The following is an 18098-nucleotide window of genomic DNA, read 5'->3' as shown; positions in this document are numbered from 1 at the left end:
ATGCTTATTCATAATCTGTTCTTCTTTATCATTTTATTGTTTTTATTATATCAGAGCCTCGTGAAATGTTGGTCCTGATATACCTACGAGGGTCATCCGGAAAGTAGTACCCGTTTGGGAATTGAACAAAAGGAAGTAAATATTGACAAATGTAAATGTAAACATGTTCATTGAAAAGAACATGTATTACACTACTTCTTCACATAATCTTCGGACAAATTTAAGCATCTGTCGTATCGTGTCACGAGTTTTTGTATACAGTGTCAAATTCCTCTGCCGCCAGTGTATTGAGATACGCATGCAGTCACGTGTTCTTTCAGTTCTTCATCATTTTGAAACTTTGCCCTGCCACGAAGTCCTTGAGTTTTGTAAACAGATGCAAATCTGAAAGAGCCAAGTCCGGACTGTAGAGTGGATGGTCGAAAATTTCCCTGTTAGGATGGTCGAAAATGTTAGGAGAAGTTGTTGCGTTATCCGAGCTGGATGCGGCCTGGCATTATTGTGCAGGAGAATGACGTCAGTAGACAACACAATAGACCTCGCCATCGATTTTGAATTGCCCGCCGTAATTTTTTAATGTTGCACAATTGCATGGGCATTGATTGTGTCTCCACGGGTCATGAAACCGATGTGCAGTACACCTTGCCGATCCCAGAAACACTGGCGGCGGAGTAACATGACACTGGTATACAAAAACTCGTGACACAATACGACAAATGCTTGAATTTGTCCGGAGATTATGTAGAGAAGTAGTGTAATACATGTTCTTTTCAATAAACATGTTAACATTTGTTGATATTTACTTCCTTTTGTTCAATTCCCAAACGGGTACTACGGTACTTTCCGAGTGTCCCTCGTATATGTATTTTTTTGTGGTATTGATTGCTTATCATAGCAGTGCGTTCAGATGTGACTACCTAATGGTGACGATGCCCAAATGCAAAATATATGCCCAATTTGACTACACCTGAACATGTAAATCATCTATGCATATATTTCAAGCTCATAAGTTAAGTATGGGTATCGCGTGCGCGTTTATGCCTTGTTTTTCATAATATTCCTACCAAGATAAGTTCATAACGATCATGTAAAAGAATAACGTCTAGTTATTCATTAAATGATTATGACATTTGGAGACACAATGTTCATCGTTTATGACAAAAGGTTCAATCTTATGAATTTGCAAGCCTTTGCTGGAACTCAGCCTGCTTGGGGAATATAATGTAAATACATTTTTTCATCATATTTTTAACCTGAATGATTTTATCAGGTGTGCGAGTTTTGCACTTTTTGACTGTGATATTAACGTAAGGCTTGCTACGTGCGCTTCTCGCACTGTCTATTAGTTTATCCTACCTAATTATCATTTAGTTGTTGTATGATGTATTATGTGAGGTTTCGAACTCAAATCGTCATGTTGCGGGCTGACAACTGTTACGGGAACCTATCATTTGCCTGTGTTCGTCTTGACCTCCAAATAATTTCCAATTGAATCGGCATAAACATTTCTAATAAGTACAGTCGATGTCTTTGCCTTTGTTAACTTTACGAGAACATCACTAGCTGCGCTCAGCCCTTATTTGGCTGATCGCTCTTTAAATTGATTTGGTTTTTCAGATATTTGGAAGCTTTGTCGTATGAAGCAGAATTATGACGATAATAGCATGTTTTTTTCTGTGATTTTTAAGTTTAACAGAGTGGTAGATGTAGACAACCCTAGTATCTTGTGCGTTGTAGATGTAGACAGTCCCAGCATCATGTGCGTTGTAGATGTAGACAGCCCCAGCATCATGTGCGTTGTAGATGTAGACAGCCCCAGCATCATGTGCGTTGTTGATGTAGACAGCCCCAGCATCATGTACATGGAAGATGTAGACAGCATACGTAGTTACGGCAATAGTTTCGGAAGTTGACTGACGTGGAAGCGTCTTGGCTGTTACCAAGACACGGACTACACTTCAGTCATATTAAATATTTAACTTACAAAATTGTGTTTATTCTCTCAAATTCTGCTATTAGTTCATCGAAAGACTTGAACGACTGCTTGGATAAGATAGTCGTCGTGGGAAAATACATAAACAAGAGATAAACCAAAGTCCTGTAGTTTAGGATCTGCGCTATCAGACGGAACTTTTCTGAAATTTTGTTGCCTAGATTGCCTGTTTGTTTGTTGCCTGTTTGTCGTTGACGTTGCCTAGATTGTTAGTTTAGTGGCAAATGTGTACCAGCGCTTCAGCTATTTAGCTATCTCGCACCGAAAGTCAAGATGAACATCACCATAGAGGTGGAAGGTCTCAGTTATCGAAAGTTCCTCAAATCAAAAAATTTCATCACCCACAAGGAGCGGAAGGTCTCAATTGTCCAGCAATTGAAGTTGGCTCGAAAGATGCAGCGTTAGCATTTCAAAAGACGAAGTGACAAGGAGGGACAGGTGAAAAGTAACAGAAACTAAACACTCAAACAAGAGGTCGCTTACACGGGACGTCGGCCGCCCGCACGAGAGAGATAGAGAAGGGAAATATAAGCAATCCTACCTACATAATAATTTAGTATAAGTTATCCTACCTACATAATAACTTGATGTAAGGTATCCTACCTACATAATAACATAACTCCACAACTGAGACCTGCAGTCAGACACCGCGAGCTCAGCGGTGGGGCGCTCAGGAACAATCCCCCTAGGAGAGCGAAATCCCATAGGACTTCTGACGCGCACAGACACGCGTCAGAAGTCCCCCCTGAGGGGTCGACGTTGCCTAGTTCTCGTCCTTCTCATTTACACTTTTCGTGTAAAACGAATAATTAATTTGCCGTGTTTGAAACGCAGAATAGTAATCGTCACAACGTCAATCACTCAATGTCAATAATTTACAGGATTGCTGTCAATGAATTCCTGCAACAGAAAAAAGGATACAAAGTTCAATTGATGTCATTCGTATCAAAACTTTAAACTTGGAAGAAAATTGAGATACAAATCGAATGACAGAGTACTGTAGTGACTCGAATTCACATCTCGCACTAGCATTTCTCTCGAATGCCACAATTAATTTTATTAAACCTTTAAACTCGTGATTATCGACCTCTGTTCTTCTGAGTCTCACTCAAGCCCCACGTGATGCCTATATACTACGAACAATAGGGAGAGGATGAACTTGTATATCTCAATTCACCATACTTAAACAGACCTACTGTCTTCTCCCTAAAGTACCACTATGGTGCTAACTTGAATGTACACGAATACTATTTATCGCTGAAGGTAACCATACATTTTTTGAGCATTAATATTTTGAATTTTTATCAAATTCGAAAAAAGATGAAATTTTATTAAACTAGAAGGGATACGAGATTTGAATAGATAATTTTTGAGGAAGTTATCAATGAAAATATTTTCTTTGGTTTTGATGGGATACACGTTTATTTTTCAGAAGAAGACGTGAGCCGTGAGGTAATAAATTTTAGATAAAATATCCTAGCGGTTAATCATTGAACTTCAATCATTGTTTTTTTAGATGTGGAAAACCTAAAATCAACCATTGCAAAGTTTTCTTTATTTTGGTTCCTGAAAATTGAGCTACGTGACTTAGTAACGCCGGTCGTAGTGTCCGAGTTTGATGACGGAGCTTCGTATTGCGCAGACTCGAACTTTATTTTATACAAAAGTTAGTTTTTATCAAATTTTCAAGCTCTATGACCTAAATATTGGGGCTATTCAAAGATTTTTCTCTTGAACACCAAAGACGAACTTTATTTGAATTGACTTTGACAGATTTAAAGCCATTTTGCCGGCCGGTTGAGAGAAATTGGATAAACAAAGACTCGTTTCGTCCGATTATACTGTTTGAATTTTTAAAGTACTTAGAGATATAGCTAGATATTATTATATGATGTAAATGTTCAAAAGGAACCTGAGATACATATTCAATTAAAATTTAGAGAAGATTTATTGTGGAAGTAACTTTTCTTTGTTTGAAGTTAGAAATTCGTGCCGGTGCAGGAACCAATGACAAAGTAGGTCACAAACGCGCCAGCCAATAGAATGGCACATATCATATCACGTGGTTTTGTTGTTATTTGTCAGCTGGGTGGCTCAGCTGATCGAAGCTCAGTTTCATGCTGGAGTGTGTGATGGACGGTTCATAGCTGCTCCTGATTTCTTGGCGAAATTTGGTGCTCATTGGAAGCTTGCCTTAGACTATTGAAGATCAGTTTACCTATGCAAGATTTACTCGTCTGACTTATGCGAGTTTTTATTTTTCTTATGAAATGCAATATATTGCAATTAAAATATTTTCCAATTTAAACTATTCAAATTGTATTTTCACGTTTATACCGGAAGAAAACGTCATTGATAAGTGAAGATTCTCACGGACTACCGACGGCCATATCCTGCAATAATGTCAACCGGCAAACGGTTAGCAAAACGTTCCATTTTAGGTACACGAGTTGCGTGTTGCTTGCCTGATGGGAAATTCTACCCGGCTGTGATAGTCGACGTTCGTTCTCGTTCTCCAGAAGACTTACGTTCGTCCGTTTACAAAGTGCGCGTTGAAGGCGAACGCAAAATACACGAAGTGAGTGAGAGTGAGTTGGTTGGTAGTGGATTCTCGCCGGTTAGTGCCATAAAGTTGCGCTCGGGCCAAAAGGTTTACGTTACGCATAACAACAGAGAAGTCAGTGCATCTGTTGTCAGCCATACCCCTGAGACTGATGAGGTCATCCTAATGCTCGCCGGCACTGAGGTCAGTTATTTATCTTGAGTAAATTACAGGGATGAAGTTTGTCGACATTATTTGCACTGATATTCTTTATTGTGATCGACTGAACAGTATTCATAGAATATCATTTAATATTTTGTCATGTTGAGCATAATATTTCATGAAATTATTAATATATTATTGCGGAATAAAATAGTTTCTATAAATTATTCTACAATGTGTTTCATAATCTTCCTCATGAAACTAAATTCTAAGAAATTGTTTGTGGATGTAAAAAAATGCTGCATTTTCTGGCATATTCCTTGGTTAGTGGATTCTTTGAGAATTATCAGTGATAAAAATATCTGTTATTTATAGGACTCATATATACCTGTATGGATTTCAGGTTTAATTTAGATTCAACAAGCAAAGTATTGTCATAAGCATAGTGCATTTGTAATCAGGAAGTTTTACAATACTTATCTTTGGCATGAACGATTTGTTCCACAATGAAGTGACATTCAGTGCCCCATCCTCCCTTCTATATTATTATTATTTGTGAACGCTCCACACTTTTTACAAATAACAACCATCCATTATTCTAACCTCTATTTTGGAGTAAAATATAATGTATTTTCATTAACTAATTGTGTAAATAAGTTGTTACAAATATCTCTTTACATTTTATGGGATTAACATAATTCATTCTTGCACTCATCACATTATTAGAAATTACTTTTTTGGTGCTTAAAAACTTTTTTTAATTCTTATGACAGGTACATTAAACTCAGCTTGTCTTTGATCCCAACATATACAAATTCATGTTCACTTTTTGAGGAATATATGAAAATATTTTTGATCTGAATGATATAGTATGCATTGATTTAGCTCACACGACATGCATCCATCACGTCTCTCTTTCGATGTACGTATTCTAGTTACAAAAAAGCTTGAAGAAGTATACAAAATTATATTTTCCTAGTTCATTTATTCCATAATTTTTTTCATAGAGTTTTTGAGAAGAAATATGTAGAAAATTATTGTCGCTAAAACGTCCTCACTACGACTTCTAGAAATAAGTGTTTGAATATATTCCCACGATTCCTATGAATAAGTGTAAGAATAAATCCATGCGGTACATATATTCTTAATTATTTATCACGTCATAATCCATATAGCAGCAGGTGGCATGTTTATGCAGGTAATACCAACGCGCGGTGCAGGTGCGCCGTGGCATATGCCAAGTGACGAGGCATGGCATATGCCGTGTGACGTGGCATGGCATATGCCATGTGACGTGGCATGGGCATGGCATATGGCATGTGACGTGGCATGGCATATGCCGGCTGCGCGGCGCCCACTGCGCAGCCACGTTATTTCCGAGCCTCTGAGCCTCCGACGGTGGAGACGACGCGCATGCGTACGAGCTGAGGGTGTGGGGGAAAATATATATTATTGGGGGAGGATAAAAATGAGGTGGAACAGAAATGCAGTGCATCGCATTTGAGGAATGGGAATGCAGTACAAGACATTTGAGGAATGGGAATGCAGTAAAGAGCATTTAAGGAATGGGAATGCAGTAAAGAGCATTTGAGGAATGGGAATGCAGTAAAGAGCATTTGAGGAATGGTAATGCTGTGCATTCATACAATTGAGTTTTAGCAGGCCAGAGAGCTGATAAATACGGCAAGCGAACCACAATTACGACCGCGGGCCTGTCATTTTGAATTTCAGCCGGGTGACTGTTGAAAAAATGATCATAATTTTTTAATTGTATTTATCAACTGTCACATTTTTGTACGAAGGTCGAATGTTGCTAGATTTATTTGATATTTTTTCAATCCTATTCCATCTCACAGTCCGATTTTATGCTTTATAATAAAAAATTATTATTTCGTGATTTTTTTCTGCAATTGCGCGTACGTGACATCGCGGCAACATAATTTTTTTTTAAATTAATGAATAACTTTTGTGTCAGCGCAGATTTATTGTTAGACTTGACGTCGCGAAGAATGTGTCAAAAGACAAGAGTGGACGCCTGAAAAACTGAAAACTATTTTTTTTTCGCTGACCGTGAGTCAGCCTTTGATTATTTAAAGATGTGATGTCATAGTGATGTCTTCTTCATCTCCTTAGTTATTTATTGCATTGCAGCTCCTATTCCAGAAATATGTTACTAATTTTATAAGACTTTCTCCCTTTACTTTGTTTTTTTTTCCATGTTTTACTTTTTCCCACTTCGTAATATTTTCGAGATTATCATTAAGATGAAAGAACAAAGTGATTGTCTCCTTTTTCATGAATGAAATGTTTTTTATTCACCTTCCTCTAACATACTTTTCAAGAATCATACTACACTGAGATGTGGATATGTAATTGTGGATATGTAATGATTAATAGCAAACGGAAGATGAATCTTCTATTGCCATTCACGATCATCATCATACCTGTTTATTCCGTTCGTTCCCAAAGCCACTCTTCTGATGGCTGTTATAAGGCCACTCTCTTCCTGTTATTTTACAAACCACTCTCTTCATGGCTGTTCTTGGCCACTCTCTCCATGGCTGTTCCAAGGTCACTCTCCATATAGCTGTTTTAAGGCCAATCTCCATATAGCTGTTTTAAGGCCAATCTCCATATAGCTGTTTCAAGGTCACTCTCCATATAGCTGTTTTAAGGCCAATCTCCATATAGCTGTTTCAAGGTCACTCTCCATATAGCTGTTATAAGGCCACTATCAATATGGCTGTTTTAAGGCCAATCTCCTCAAGGCTGTTCTGCATTTTTGTGTTGCTAAAATTTCATGGAGCGTCAAGATTGGCTTAGAAATGCACTTGCATGATAGGTTCCTAGTTCATGGTATGTGTTTCTTCTCAGTCTTTACTGCTGTGTAAATATGGGGGTGTGATTTAAACATTTCCTGTAATATTTTTATTGAGTATTCAGTAATGTGATTACTGTTTACTTGAATTAAGTTATGAAATACTGCATAAAAATCTGAAGTTTCGAGGCTTTTTAGACAAAATCAGGTGTGGAAATAGCGTCCGCTCATGAGGTCACTCTTGTTATGTTCAGAACTTTCCTCTGGCCTTGCAGCGTACAGCGTACGCCCTTGTAGCGCTGAATCCAGCGTTAACCAGAGCAAAGTGTGATACATTGCAGAGCTGAACTATCATTATTTTAACTCAGCGTTGATACAATGCAGAGCTGAATGCATGCCGTTGCAGCTTGAATCTTGGTCACGTCCTCGTCCAGCAATGCTTCGTCTTGCGTCACTCCACGTAACCTCGGAATAAAACGTAACCTCGGAGTGTAACGTAACCTCGGAATATAACGTAACCTCGATCGGAGTATAACGTAACCTCGGAGTGTAACGTAACCTCGATCGGAGTATAACGGAACCCCGGAGTATAACGTAACCACGGAATATAACGTAACCTCGATCGGAGTTATAACGTAACCTCAGAGTATAACGTAAGTTCGGAGCATAACGTAAGTTCGGAGCATAACGTAACCTCGGAGTATAACGTAACCTCGGGGTGTAACGTAACCTCGGAACATAACCTAACCTCGATCGGAGTATAACGTAACCTCGGAACATAACGTAACCTCCGACGTCTCTGAGACGCAAGGCCGTTACATTCTCGCCGGAGAGACGTGAAGGCTGCGTGCGGCGGCCACGCCTTGTGGTTGTGGTGGTGGTGGTGGTGGTGGTGCTGCTGGTGGTGGTGGTGGTGGTGGTTGTGGTGGTGGTGGTGGTAGGAATGATTGTGGTAGAGTTGGTTGTTAAAGTTGAAATCGAATTAGCACCTGTAATTTGACCTATAGTTTCTGTGTGATTTATGGTTCTAAGGTATGATGTAATACATTCGCATTATACACACATTCGCATATGTATAGTACACATGATCTACATCATTTGATCGTTTACATAAGACATATTCCATATGATCTATGATATAAGATCTATTATGTTTCATCTAATCTAATGAAATTCGCATTCGTACCTGAGCGACCAGCAGAAGGCTATACCACATCGTCAGCAAACCTTATTATTCCAGCACGGCTCGCCTAACTCATGTGCTGCATCAGCACGTGAAATTATTACTTTATTACCTGCCTGAAATAAAAGTAATAAAGAATATCTGCCCTTATTTATTAGCTTATTTTTAATCAGATCAAAGGAGCAGCCCTTGATAAACTCGTTTAAATAAATATATTCCTTATATATACTAGGGGTTTGAATCAGTAGCTCCCCCGACGTGGGGATGTCAGATAGCAGCTCCCCCGACGTGGGGATGTCAGATAGCAGCTCCCCCGACGTGGGGATGTCAGATAGCAGCTCCCCCAACGTGGGGATGTCAGATAGCAGCTTCCCCGACGTAGGGATGTTAGATAGCAGCTCCCCCGACGTAGGGATGTTAGTTAGCAGCTCCCCCGACGTAGGGATGTTAGATAGCAGCTCCCCCGACGTGGGGATGTTAGATAGCAGCTCCCCCGACGTGGGGATGTTAGATAGCAGCTCCCCCGACGTGGGGATGTTAGATAGCAGCTCCCCCGACGTGGGGATGTTAGATAGCAGCTCCCCCGACGTGGGGATGTTGGATAGCAGCCCTCGACGTGGGAATGTTAGATAGCAGCTCCCCCGACGTGGGGATGTTAGATAGCAGCTCCCCCGACGTGGGGATGTTAGATAGCAGCTCCCCCCGACGTGGGGATGTTAGATAGCAGCTCCCCCCGACGTGGGAAGATGGTCGGGTAAAGCTCAAGGTCAGTCAGGCATGCAAGCAAGTGGCCTTTGCGAACTTTTTCTTCCCCTTCTTCCCCACCCCACCTCCCTCATCACTCAGTTTGCTTCCTGCATCTTGCTTGAATGAATATATTTCCCCAATCATGTAGCCCACACCTCCCACACTTACGACGTCATTACTGTACATACATACCGCATACATACTGTATTACATACCGCATCCCTTTACCTCAGAGTGATGCATACCGCATCCCTTTACCTCAGAGTGCCGCATCCCTTTACCTCACAGTGATGCATACCGCATCCCTTTACCTCAGAGTGATGCATACCGCATCCCTTTACCTCAGAGTGATGCATACCGCATCTCTTTACCTCAGAGTGTTGCATACCGCATCCCTTTACCTTAGAGTGATGCATACCTCATCCCTTTTACTTAAAGAAGGAAAATTTACCCCTTTTTACCGACTTCATACCTCTGCACACAACACCTCACCCTTATTATTAACATTCCTTGCAGCCATCACACCTGCATATATATTTACGTTTAAATACCACTTTTACAGGATTACTAATATTTTTCACTCACTTTCTTGGACTTCCTTTTCACTAGCTACTACTAGTTTTTTTCTCAAATTGAATGTTCGTTGTTATAGTTATTTAACATTGACGAGCCTTTGTTCTTGCCTAGTCCGCTAGTAAATGCCAAGGTCACGCATACGTGCGCGTTTTTATGTCGACTGTACATGAAGTGCCGTTGGGAACACGTTTATTTTGGGCATACCTATTGGGCATACCGCTCACTCATACCTTACTGCTCACTCATACCTTGCCGCTCACTCATACCTTGTCGCTCACTCATACCTTGTCGCTCACTCATACCTTGCCGCTCACTCATACCTTGCCGCTCACTCATACCTTGCCGCTCACTCATACCTTGTCGCCAGGAATAACATTGTATCATGCTATTAATGGACACATTTAATTGGGGGTGCAAGGGTTATATTTTCCTTCTTATTTTGCTATTATTGCTCAGTTTGACATTAAGTTGAACATGTTCATTCATTTATTTTACTTTGTACAAGATCAAATATTCATTCGACTTACAAAGTTTTACGTTATATATATGTTTGGATGTTTACATTATATGTTTTGTCATTTTTTTGGTTCTTGTTTGCTGCAATCATTCATAGATAAAGAATAGCACGCTTGCTTGTTCTCAAACAACATTAACACGTGCAACGGATTCCAGCACAATTATAGTACTCACTGTACTGTAATTGTGCACTGTACACCGTATACAGTAAATCACTCACAAATGCACCGTTACTCCTGCGTGTACACGCACCCATGGCAACACGGGCGTGTACGTGCACACACGGCATCATGTGTGTACTGGCACATTTTCTACACGTTTAAATGACTATACACGGCATGACGCGTGTGTACTCACACACATCACACACATGGCGCCGTGAACTCACACACATCTCACACTACACATCACACATCACACACCTGGCGAGCGTGAACTCACACACATCACACACTACACATCACACATCACACACTACACATCACACACTCCACATCACACATCACACACTACACATCACACATCACACACTACACATCACACACTACACATCACACACTACACATCACACACTACACATCACACACTACACATCACACATCACACACTACACATCACACATCACACACCTGGCGAGCGTGTTCTCACACACACTACACCTGTCTCTTATACACATCTAGATGTGTATAAGAGACAGCTTCAGTTCTTACCATCACTTCAGTTCTTACCCTCACTTCAGTTCTTACCCTCACTCCAGTTTTTACCCTCACTCCAGTTCTTACCCTCACTTCAGTTCTTATCCTCACTTCAGTTCTAACCCTCACTTCAGTTNGTGCGGGTGTAATGGTGCGCATGTTGAGGAGGTGCGGGTGTAATGGTGCGCATGTTGGGGAAGTGCGGGTGTAATGGTGCGCATGTTGGGGAAGTGCGGGTATAATGGTGCGCATTTTGAGGAGGTGAAGGTGTGCGCATCATCTGCACTTGCATTCGTGTATGTTGACCGTGCGCATTCTCATGTCATAACACAGTAACATGCACCAGCCGTGCAACATAAAATAAAAGTGGGGGTTACAATTAATGATCTATAATTAACAATAATTTCCTGATAGTTGATACGGGGATTTGGATTGCATTTTTCTACTGATGATTGCTCTTTTTAAAATCAGAACTGTGTTCTTTTATGCATTTTTTTGAGTAGTCTCAAAATAAGGCATATTTTTGAGTATTTTCTTCCGCGTGGCAAATACGCATTCTTGTTGCAAATGGATGTGCGCATATGTGTAGAGCATGCGCTTATGCATAATGCATAGGATATGCGTACGTGTGTAGAGTATGCGCTTATGCATAGGATATGCGCTTATGCATAGGATATGCGTATGTGTGTAGAGTATGCGCATATGCATAGGATATGCGTACGTGTGTAGAGCATGCGCTTATGCATAGGATATGCGTACGTGTATAGAGCATGCGCTTATGCATAGTATATGCGTAGGTGTGTAGAGCATGCGCTTATGCATAGGATATGCGTACGTGTATAGAGCATGCGCTTATGCATAGGATATGTGTAGGTGTGTAGAGTATGCGCATATGTATAGAGTAAGTACATATCTGCAGAACATGCACTTACATATTGGATGAGAAGCGCTTAATTGTGCATGCGTGAGCCTCGCCGCAGGGCGCCGTGTATGTATAACAGTTCAATAGGACTCGACTATTCCATGCAATGTTCATAAGTTCCATTGGTGCGCATGAGGGCGAACCAATGGGGCGAAGCCGGCGAACTTTTGAACGCTTACCGGGCGGGCTCTTTTTGTCTGGCCGACGGTAATCCCGTGATAATTTTTTGTATGGGAGAGTTGAGCGCTAGCTGGTTGAGACTTGACTTTCTAGAAATCAAATTATGAAGAGGATGTAATTCGAATCTGTGCTGAAATATTTCTTAGAGTAAGATAGCGGTATGCTGTAAATTTGATGACATTGTTAATTATATATTGAAAGGACCAGCTACAATCTGTGTCAGTTTGTGACTCATTGAGTCACTTCCGGCTCCGCTTATTTTCCTAGATTGAGTAAAACAATCACTTTACGGACAATTAATTGATCATATTTTCCAAATATTGAAGCTGTAGTACAAGATGCAAGAGCAGAGAGCAGGCAGACGTAGCACTGATACGCCATTAACCGAGCTAAACTGGGTCAGGATGAACTACACAAGGACAAAAGTATATATAGATCACTTTTTGGATAAAGTCTCGCTTAATTCTCTGACTGTAAATAATACAACTGTAAATTAGTTCTGTAGATGATTCCTTCTCTCAAGCGTTGGTGACTCTGAAACTCAACTCGATGAGTAATTGAGCAGCAGAGTGAGTTTACTCACGGCTCTCTGCAGCGAAAAGAGGAACAATGACTGAGCAATAAACGCCTATGCCGGAAGCATTTTTAAGGACATCTTTACTGCAGGTCTAGTTTCGCTGAAAAATTCTTGTATACACACTGGGAACTTTTATTCGTGTGTGTTTTATTCGTTTATGTTTTTATTTTCTATGTTTCTATTCGTGTATATTTTCAGTCGTGTATGTTATTATTCGTAATTATAACGCCTGCAGGTGACGATCACGGTCATTACAGTTATTAGTTATTAACTATTATATATATATGGGAGCTTTATTTGGCAGTCTAGAGTCTGATGATATGAGGTCGTGCTGACGTTCACGGTAGCCTCAAGTCTGATGATATGAGGTCGTGCTGACGTTCACGGTAGCCTCAAGGCTGACGATATGAGGTCGTGCTGACAACGAATGCGTATCAGGAACTGGATTGCGCCATGTTGACCGGAAGCAAGCATGGCGTAAGTCGGACGTCTCACTTCCGGTAGATACGCGCGCTCCTATTCGACGTCGTCTATTTATTAATCGCTGCTACAATGACACCCTTGAATCTTTAATCATCTAAAATTCTGAATTCATCAATAATTGTTGTTCAATTTTTTTATTGCTCAGGAAGTAAGAGATGAGGAATAAAATATCAAAAAACTTTGCAAGAATTAGCTCACTTGGATACACCGTATAATTCAATATAAATAGTAACCATATTTTAAATACTTAACTTTCAATTCCTCTGAATAAATGAGTGACTGGAAATTAGGAGATACGCTTGAGAAATAGTGACACGTAACACTGATACGTCATTTTGTTGGGCCAAAACGGGTCATGATGACCCAGATAGTAGTAAAATGTGCATCTTTTATTGGACAAAGTCTTCTCATTTTTTTTGAGTGTGGCTGTGTTGCTATGGAATAGACCTTGTGTAGCCGCCCCGCTGTAATACGTGGAACTGGATGACCTTTTGGGGGGGAGGCTACAAGCCTTTCTTATGTAACCTCACACGCAGAGAAATGAGAATTTGTCCAAATGACGATGCACTTTTTAGCGCATTTTCTCACTTATGGAAAAAAGGGGTATTGTGCTCGTCATGTCCGTCCGTCCGTGACTTTGCGGTCGGACGGACTGGAAAATACGCGCTCTGTCATTCACTGCAGTTAGTACTGATCTAATTTTTGCCCTTATGTGAGTCATCGTGACCTAGTTTGGTCAAAGGCGTATCTGTGCGCTGCTCGTGCTGTGGGTGAGAAAGCGTGTCATTACTTGGACAAGATTACCCATTAATTTTTCGTTGTGTTCAGTCATGAGACTTCATGAGGCTCAATTTGAGTTCATTAACACACGAGCCTGCCGTTTCATGCTATTAATTACGATTACATTAAGTTGCTAGTAAAACTAAATTTATAAAAAAACTTATTGTAAAATAAAATATATAGAAAGTTAAAATATATATTTTCGCAATACTACGATAAATAGTAGAAGAATCACAGCGTTGTTCGCAATCTGTCTCACTGAAGCTCATCGTCGATATCGTCGCCTGAGTAAAACATTAATCAGTTTGTTTAGTGCACAGTTGTTGTGTTGTTAGCACCTACAGCTCTTCTTTTGTTATCACTTACAGCTGTTGTTTTGGTAGCGCTTACAGTTGTTGTGTTGTTAGCGCCTACAGCTCTTATTTTGTTATCACCTACAGCTGTTGTTTGGTAGCGCCTACAGCTGTTGTTTTGTTTGCATCTACAGCTGTTGTTTTGTTTGCGCCTACAGCTGTTAATTTGTTAGCGCCTACAGCTGTTGTTTTGTTAGCACCTACAGCTCTTATTTTGTTATCACCTACAGCTGTTGTTTTGGTAGCGCATACAGTTGTGTTGTTAGCGCCTGGTACAGCTCTTATTTTGTTATCACCTACAGCTGTTGTTTTGTTAGCGCCTACAACCGTTGTTTTGTTAGCGCCTACAACCGTTGTTTTGTTAGCGCCTACAGCTGTTGTGTTGTTAGAGCCTACAACCGTTGTTTTGTTAGCGCCTACAACTGTTGTGTTGTTAACGCCTACAGCTGTTGTGTTATTAGAGCCTACAGCTGTTGTGTTGTTAGAGCCTACAGCTGTTGTGTTGTTAGAGCCTACAACCGTTGTTTTGTTAGCGCCTACAACTGTTGTGTTGTTAGCGCCTACAGCTGTTGTGTTGTTAGAGCCTACAGCTGTTGTGTTGTTAGAGCCTACAGCTGTTGTGTTGTTAGAGCCTACAACCGTTGTTTTGTTAGCGCCTACAGCTGTTGTGTTGTTAGCGCCTACAGCTGTTGTGTTGTTAGCGCCTACAGCTGTTGTTTTGTTAGCGCCTACAGCTCTTATTTTGTTATCACCTACAGCTGGTTTTTTGTTATCACCTACAGCTGTTGTTTTGTTATCGCCTACAGCTGCTGTTTTGTAAGCATGACTGATATCACAGCAATGCGATATCAGCATGACGGATACATATGATAACTCTGGTACGATATTGATCACTTATCATGCATGTTATCGCTGTACGACTACTATGTTTATACAGAAATTCCACCTCCATGTGTCCTGAAAAATTGAGCTATTCACTGAGGTTCATCAGAGCTCGCTGCTGCTCCTGTTGCACGGCCGTATCCTGTTGTGTTGTTGCTGTTCGGCGTCACCGTAGCGGTTTGTTGTTTTCTTTGGGCGTTGAGCTGTGTTTTTCTGTTAGATGTAACGTAAGGATTAATTGAACGAGAGTTCTCAAAACTTTTATTCTTAGCTTCAACAATCGTTAGTTTATTGTCTAAAGTCAATGAAAAAGCAGAGTTATCAATGCTTATTTCATAATACGGGGTTATCTATTTGAGTATTCATTTATTACCGTTTAATGTAGTAGTCTAAAAAAACAGAATTATTTGAACATCCATTTACTGCCGATCATGTACATCAGCGGCCACCGATACCGCGGCTAAGATTATCAGTAGTAGCGGCCACCGATACCGCGGTTAAGATTGTCAGGAGCAGCGGCCACCGATACCGCGGCTAAGATTATCAGGATCAGTGGCCACCGATACCGCGGCCAAGAGTATTGGGATCAAAGAGCCACCGATACCGCGGCTAAGATTATCAGGATCAGTGGCCACCGATACCGCGGCTAAGATTATCATGATCAGTGGCCACCGATACCGCGGCTAAGATTATCAGGATCAGTGGCCACCGATACCGCGGCTAAGAGTATCAGGAGCGGCGGTCACCGATACCGCGGCTAAGATTATCAGGATCAGCGGCCACCGATACCGCGGCTAAGATCATAAGGAGCAGCGGCCACCGATACCGCGGCTAAGATTATTGGGATCAGCGGCCACCGATACCGCGGCTAAGATTATCAGTAGCAGTGGCCACCGATACCGCGGCCAAGATTATTGGGATCAAAGAGCAAGAGCCTCGTCGGCATCTGTTGGACCAGCGGTCGTAAACCCCAGCCTGCACCCCACGAACTCCGCCGCTCTGTAGTCCTTCTGCTTCATAAACTCTGTTATCATCTTAATAAGTTCAACGTTCATGAAAATCATGTTTCTCCCACACAAATGTTGTCAACATCATCGTTTGTTTGTCACTTTTCCTTCGTTCTTGTTGGGCAGTGGTTTATTCTTTTGAACATGGTTACAAAATGTTATATTTTTCAGTACTTTTAGCAGTATTCACGCCAATGTTGTTATCTATGATGTTCACCGAATTATTTCCTTCACTCACCCTTCCCCCCGCCTTCTCCTTAAAAATTAATAAATATTATTTCGATGTAATTTACCACACATTGCTGATGCAGAGGGAATTGATGATGCCACACGTTGATGATGGCGAGCTGTCCTTGTTGATTATGTTGAGTTCTTGTTTGTGCTCGGTTTATAAATAATGTTGAGCTCATAGTTGATTGAACTGGAATTGCAAATTATATTGAGCGTCTAGTTTGAGTAGCCTTGTTGATTATATCTAATTCCTATTTGGAGTTATACATATGGTATTATGGTACTACATATGGTATTATGGTATTGCGCAAGGTATTATGGTATGGTGCTGGTATATTGCTTCTGGTGCTGGACTACTTAATTGCTACCACTCTAGTGGCCTGGTTTACCAGCACCCGAGGTACCAGATCACGTTATCTTGTAGCCTAATTCACTGATAGTAATCCTCTTCTTCACTAATGTGGATCATTGTTGGTCGTTGCCTTCTATTCAGAGTAGCTGCATTGTACCCAGTCGTGGGTGGGTGAATTATTCACAACGAGGATTACTTTACTCATGCGTACTACTTATAAGCTAGCCAGCTACTTATAAGCTAGCCTGCAACGGCACAATTGCACTGTACAAAATCTGTCTTTCTTCTTGTTTATATTTCGTTGACTCCGTACGCCTGTGTACGCTTTATTTAGCTATTGGTTTTGTTAACGAGTTACGCTTTATTTCGTTATTAGCTTTTGTACGAGTTTGTGCGTACATAATGAAGTGTTATTTGTCAACAAGGTTATGGAAAATTTCTATTTGTTTCTATTTAATTCTTTATTTGTATTCCATTGCTGGCGTACCTTGAACTTCCATAAGGACTTTAGCAGAAATATTTTTGTTCAGTAGGATTTTGTTGAGTACTTCCTATACGAAGTGGTTGCTCTAGCAGTTTAGTGGATGAAGGACGAAGTTTGTGCACATGAATGTGCTTCACTGCACATTTTCACTGCAAAAAATATTTTCACTGCACATACACTGTTTGTGCACATGTGCACATTCACTCAGTGAATGTGCTTCACTGAGCATAATTGCTCGGCCTCATGTCCGGGGATAACCTTGTGAGGTAATATGTGAGGAGAATATGAGAAAAGATATTTAATAAGATTGTAAGAGGGTGGCATGTGAGAAGACATGTGAGTGCAGGTAAACTTGATTAGCACAGAAAAAAAGGCTGGAGAATAATAACAATAACTTTCTAGCTTGACTGAATATTCCCGTAAGATATTAAACTTTTTGTTAATAGAAATATTGTTCGTAATAGCGCCATCCCACGAGTATAAAGATAAATAGCTATGTAAAAAATCAACATATTCTAACATATCACATGTAAAAAATGAACTAAAACATTTCTACATTATTTTAGTATATAATAAACTGCAACTGCGTTTGACTCTTAATTATATTCTGCATAA

At 40.5% G+C, this 18098-nt stretch overlaps 1 protein-coding gene across 1 annotated transcript in view; it reads left to right on the top strand.

Annotated features, from left to right (window-relative positions):
- Nucleotides 1-4132: 4132 nt before the first annotated feature.
- The window catches only part of LOC125178733 (zinc finger protein 395-like), a 31387-nt gene continuing 17421 nt past the window's right edge, over nucleotides 4133-18098 (top strand). Inside the window, exon 1 of the mRNA XM_047883224.1 lies at nucleotides 4133-4739. Within this exon, the coding sequence (XP_047739180.1) occupies nucleotides 4395-4739 (345 nt within the window). The 5' untranslated portion in view covers nucleotides 4133-4394. The remainder of the gene's footprint in view (nucleotides 4740-18098) is intronic.

This window comes from Hyalella azteca, unplaced genomic scaffold, assembly GCF_000764305.2.
Source record: "Hyalella azteca isolate HAZT.00-mixed unplaced genomic scaffold, Hazt_2.0.2 contig151, whole genome shotgun sequence".
Classification (NCBI taxonomy): domain Eukaryota; kingdom Metazoa; phylum Arthropoda; class Malacostraca; order Amphipoda; family Hyalellidae; genus Hyalella; species Hyalella azteca.
The sequence above is the reverse complement of the archived record's forward strand: the minus strand, read 5'-3'. Positions and strand labels throughout refer to the sequence as shown.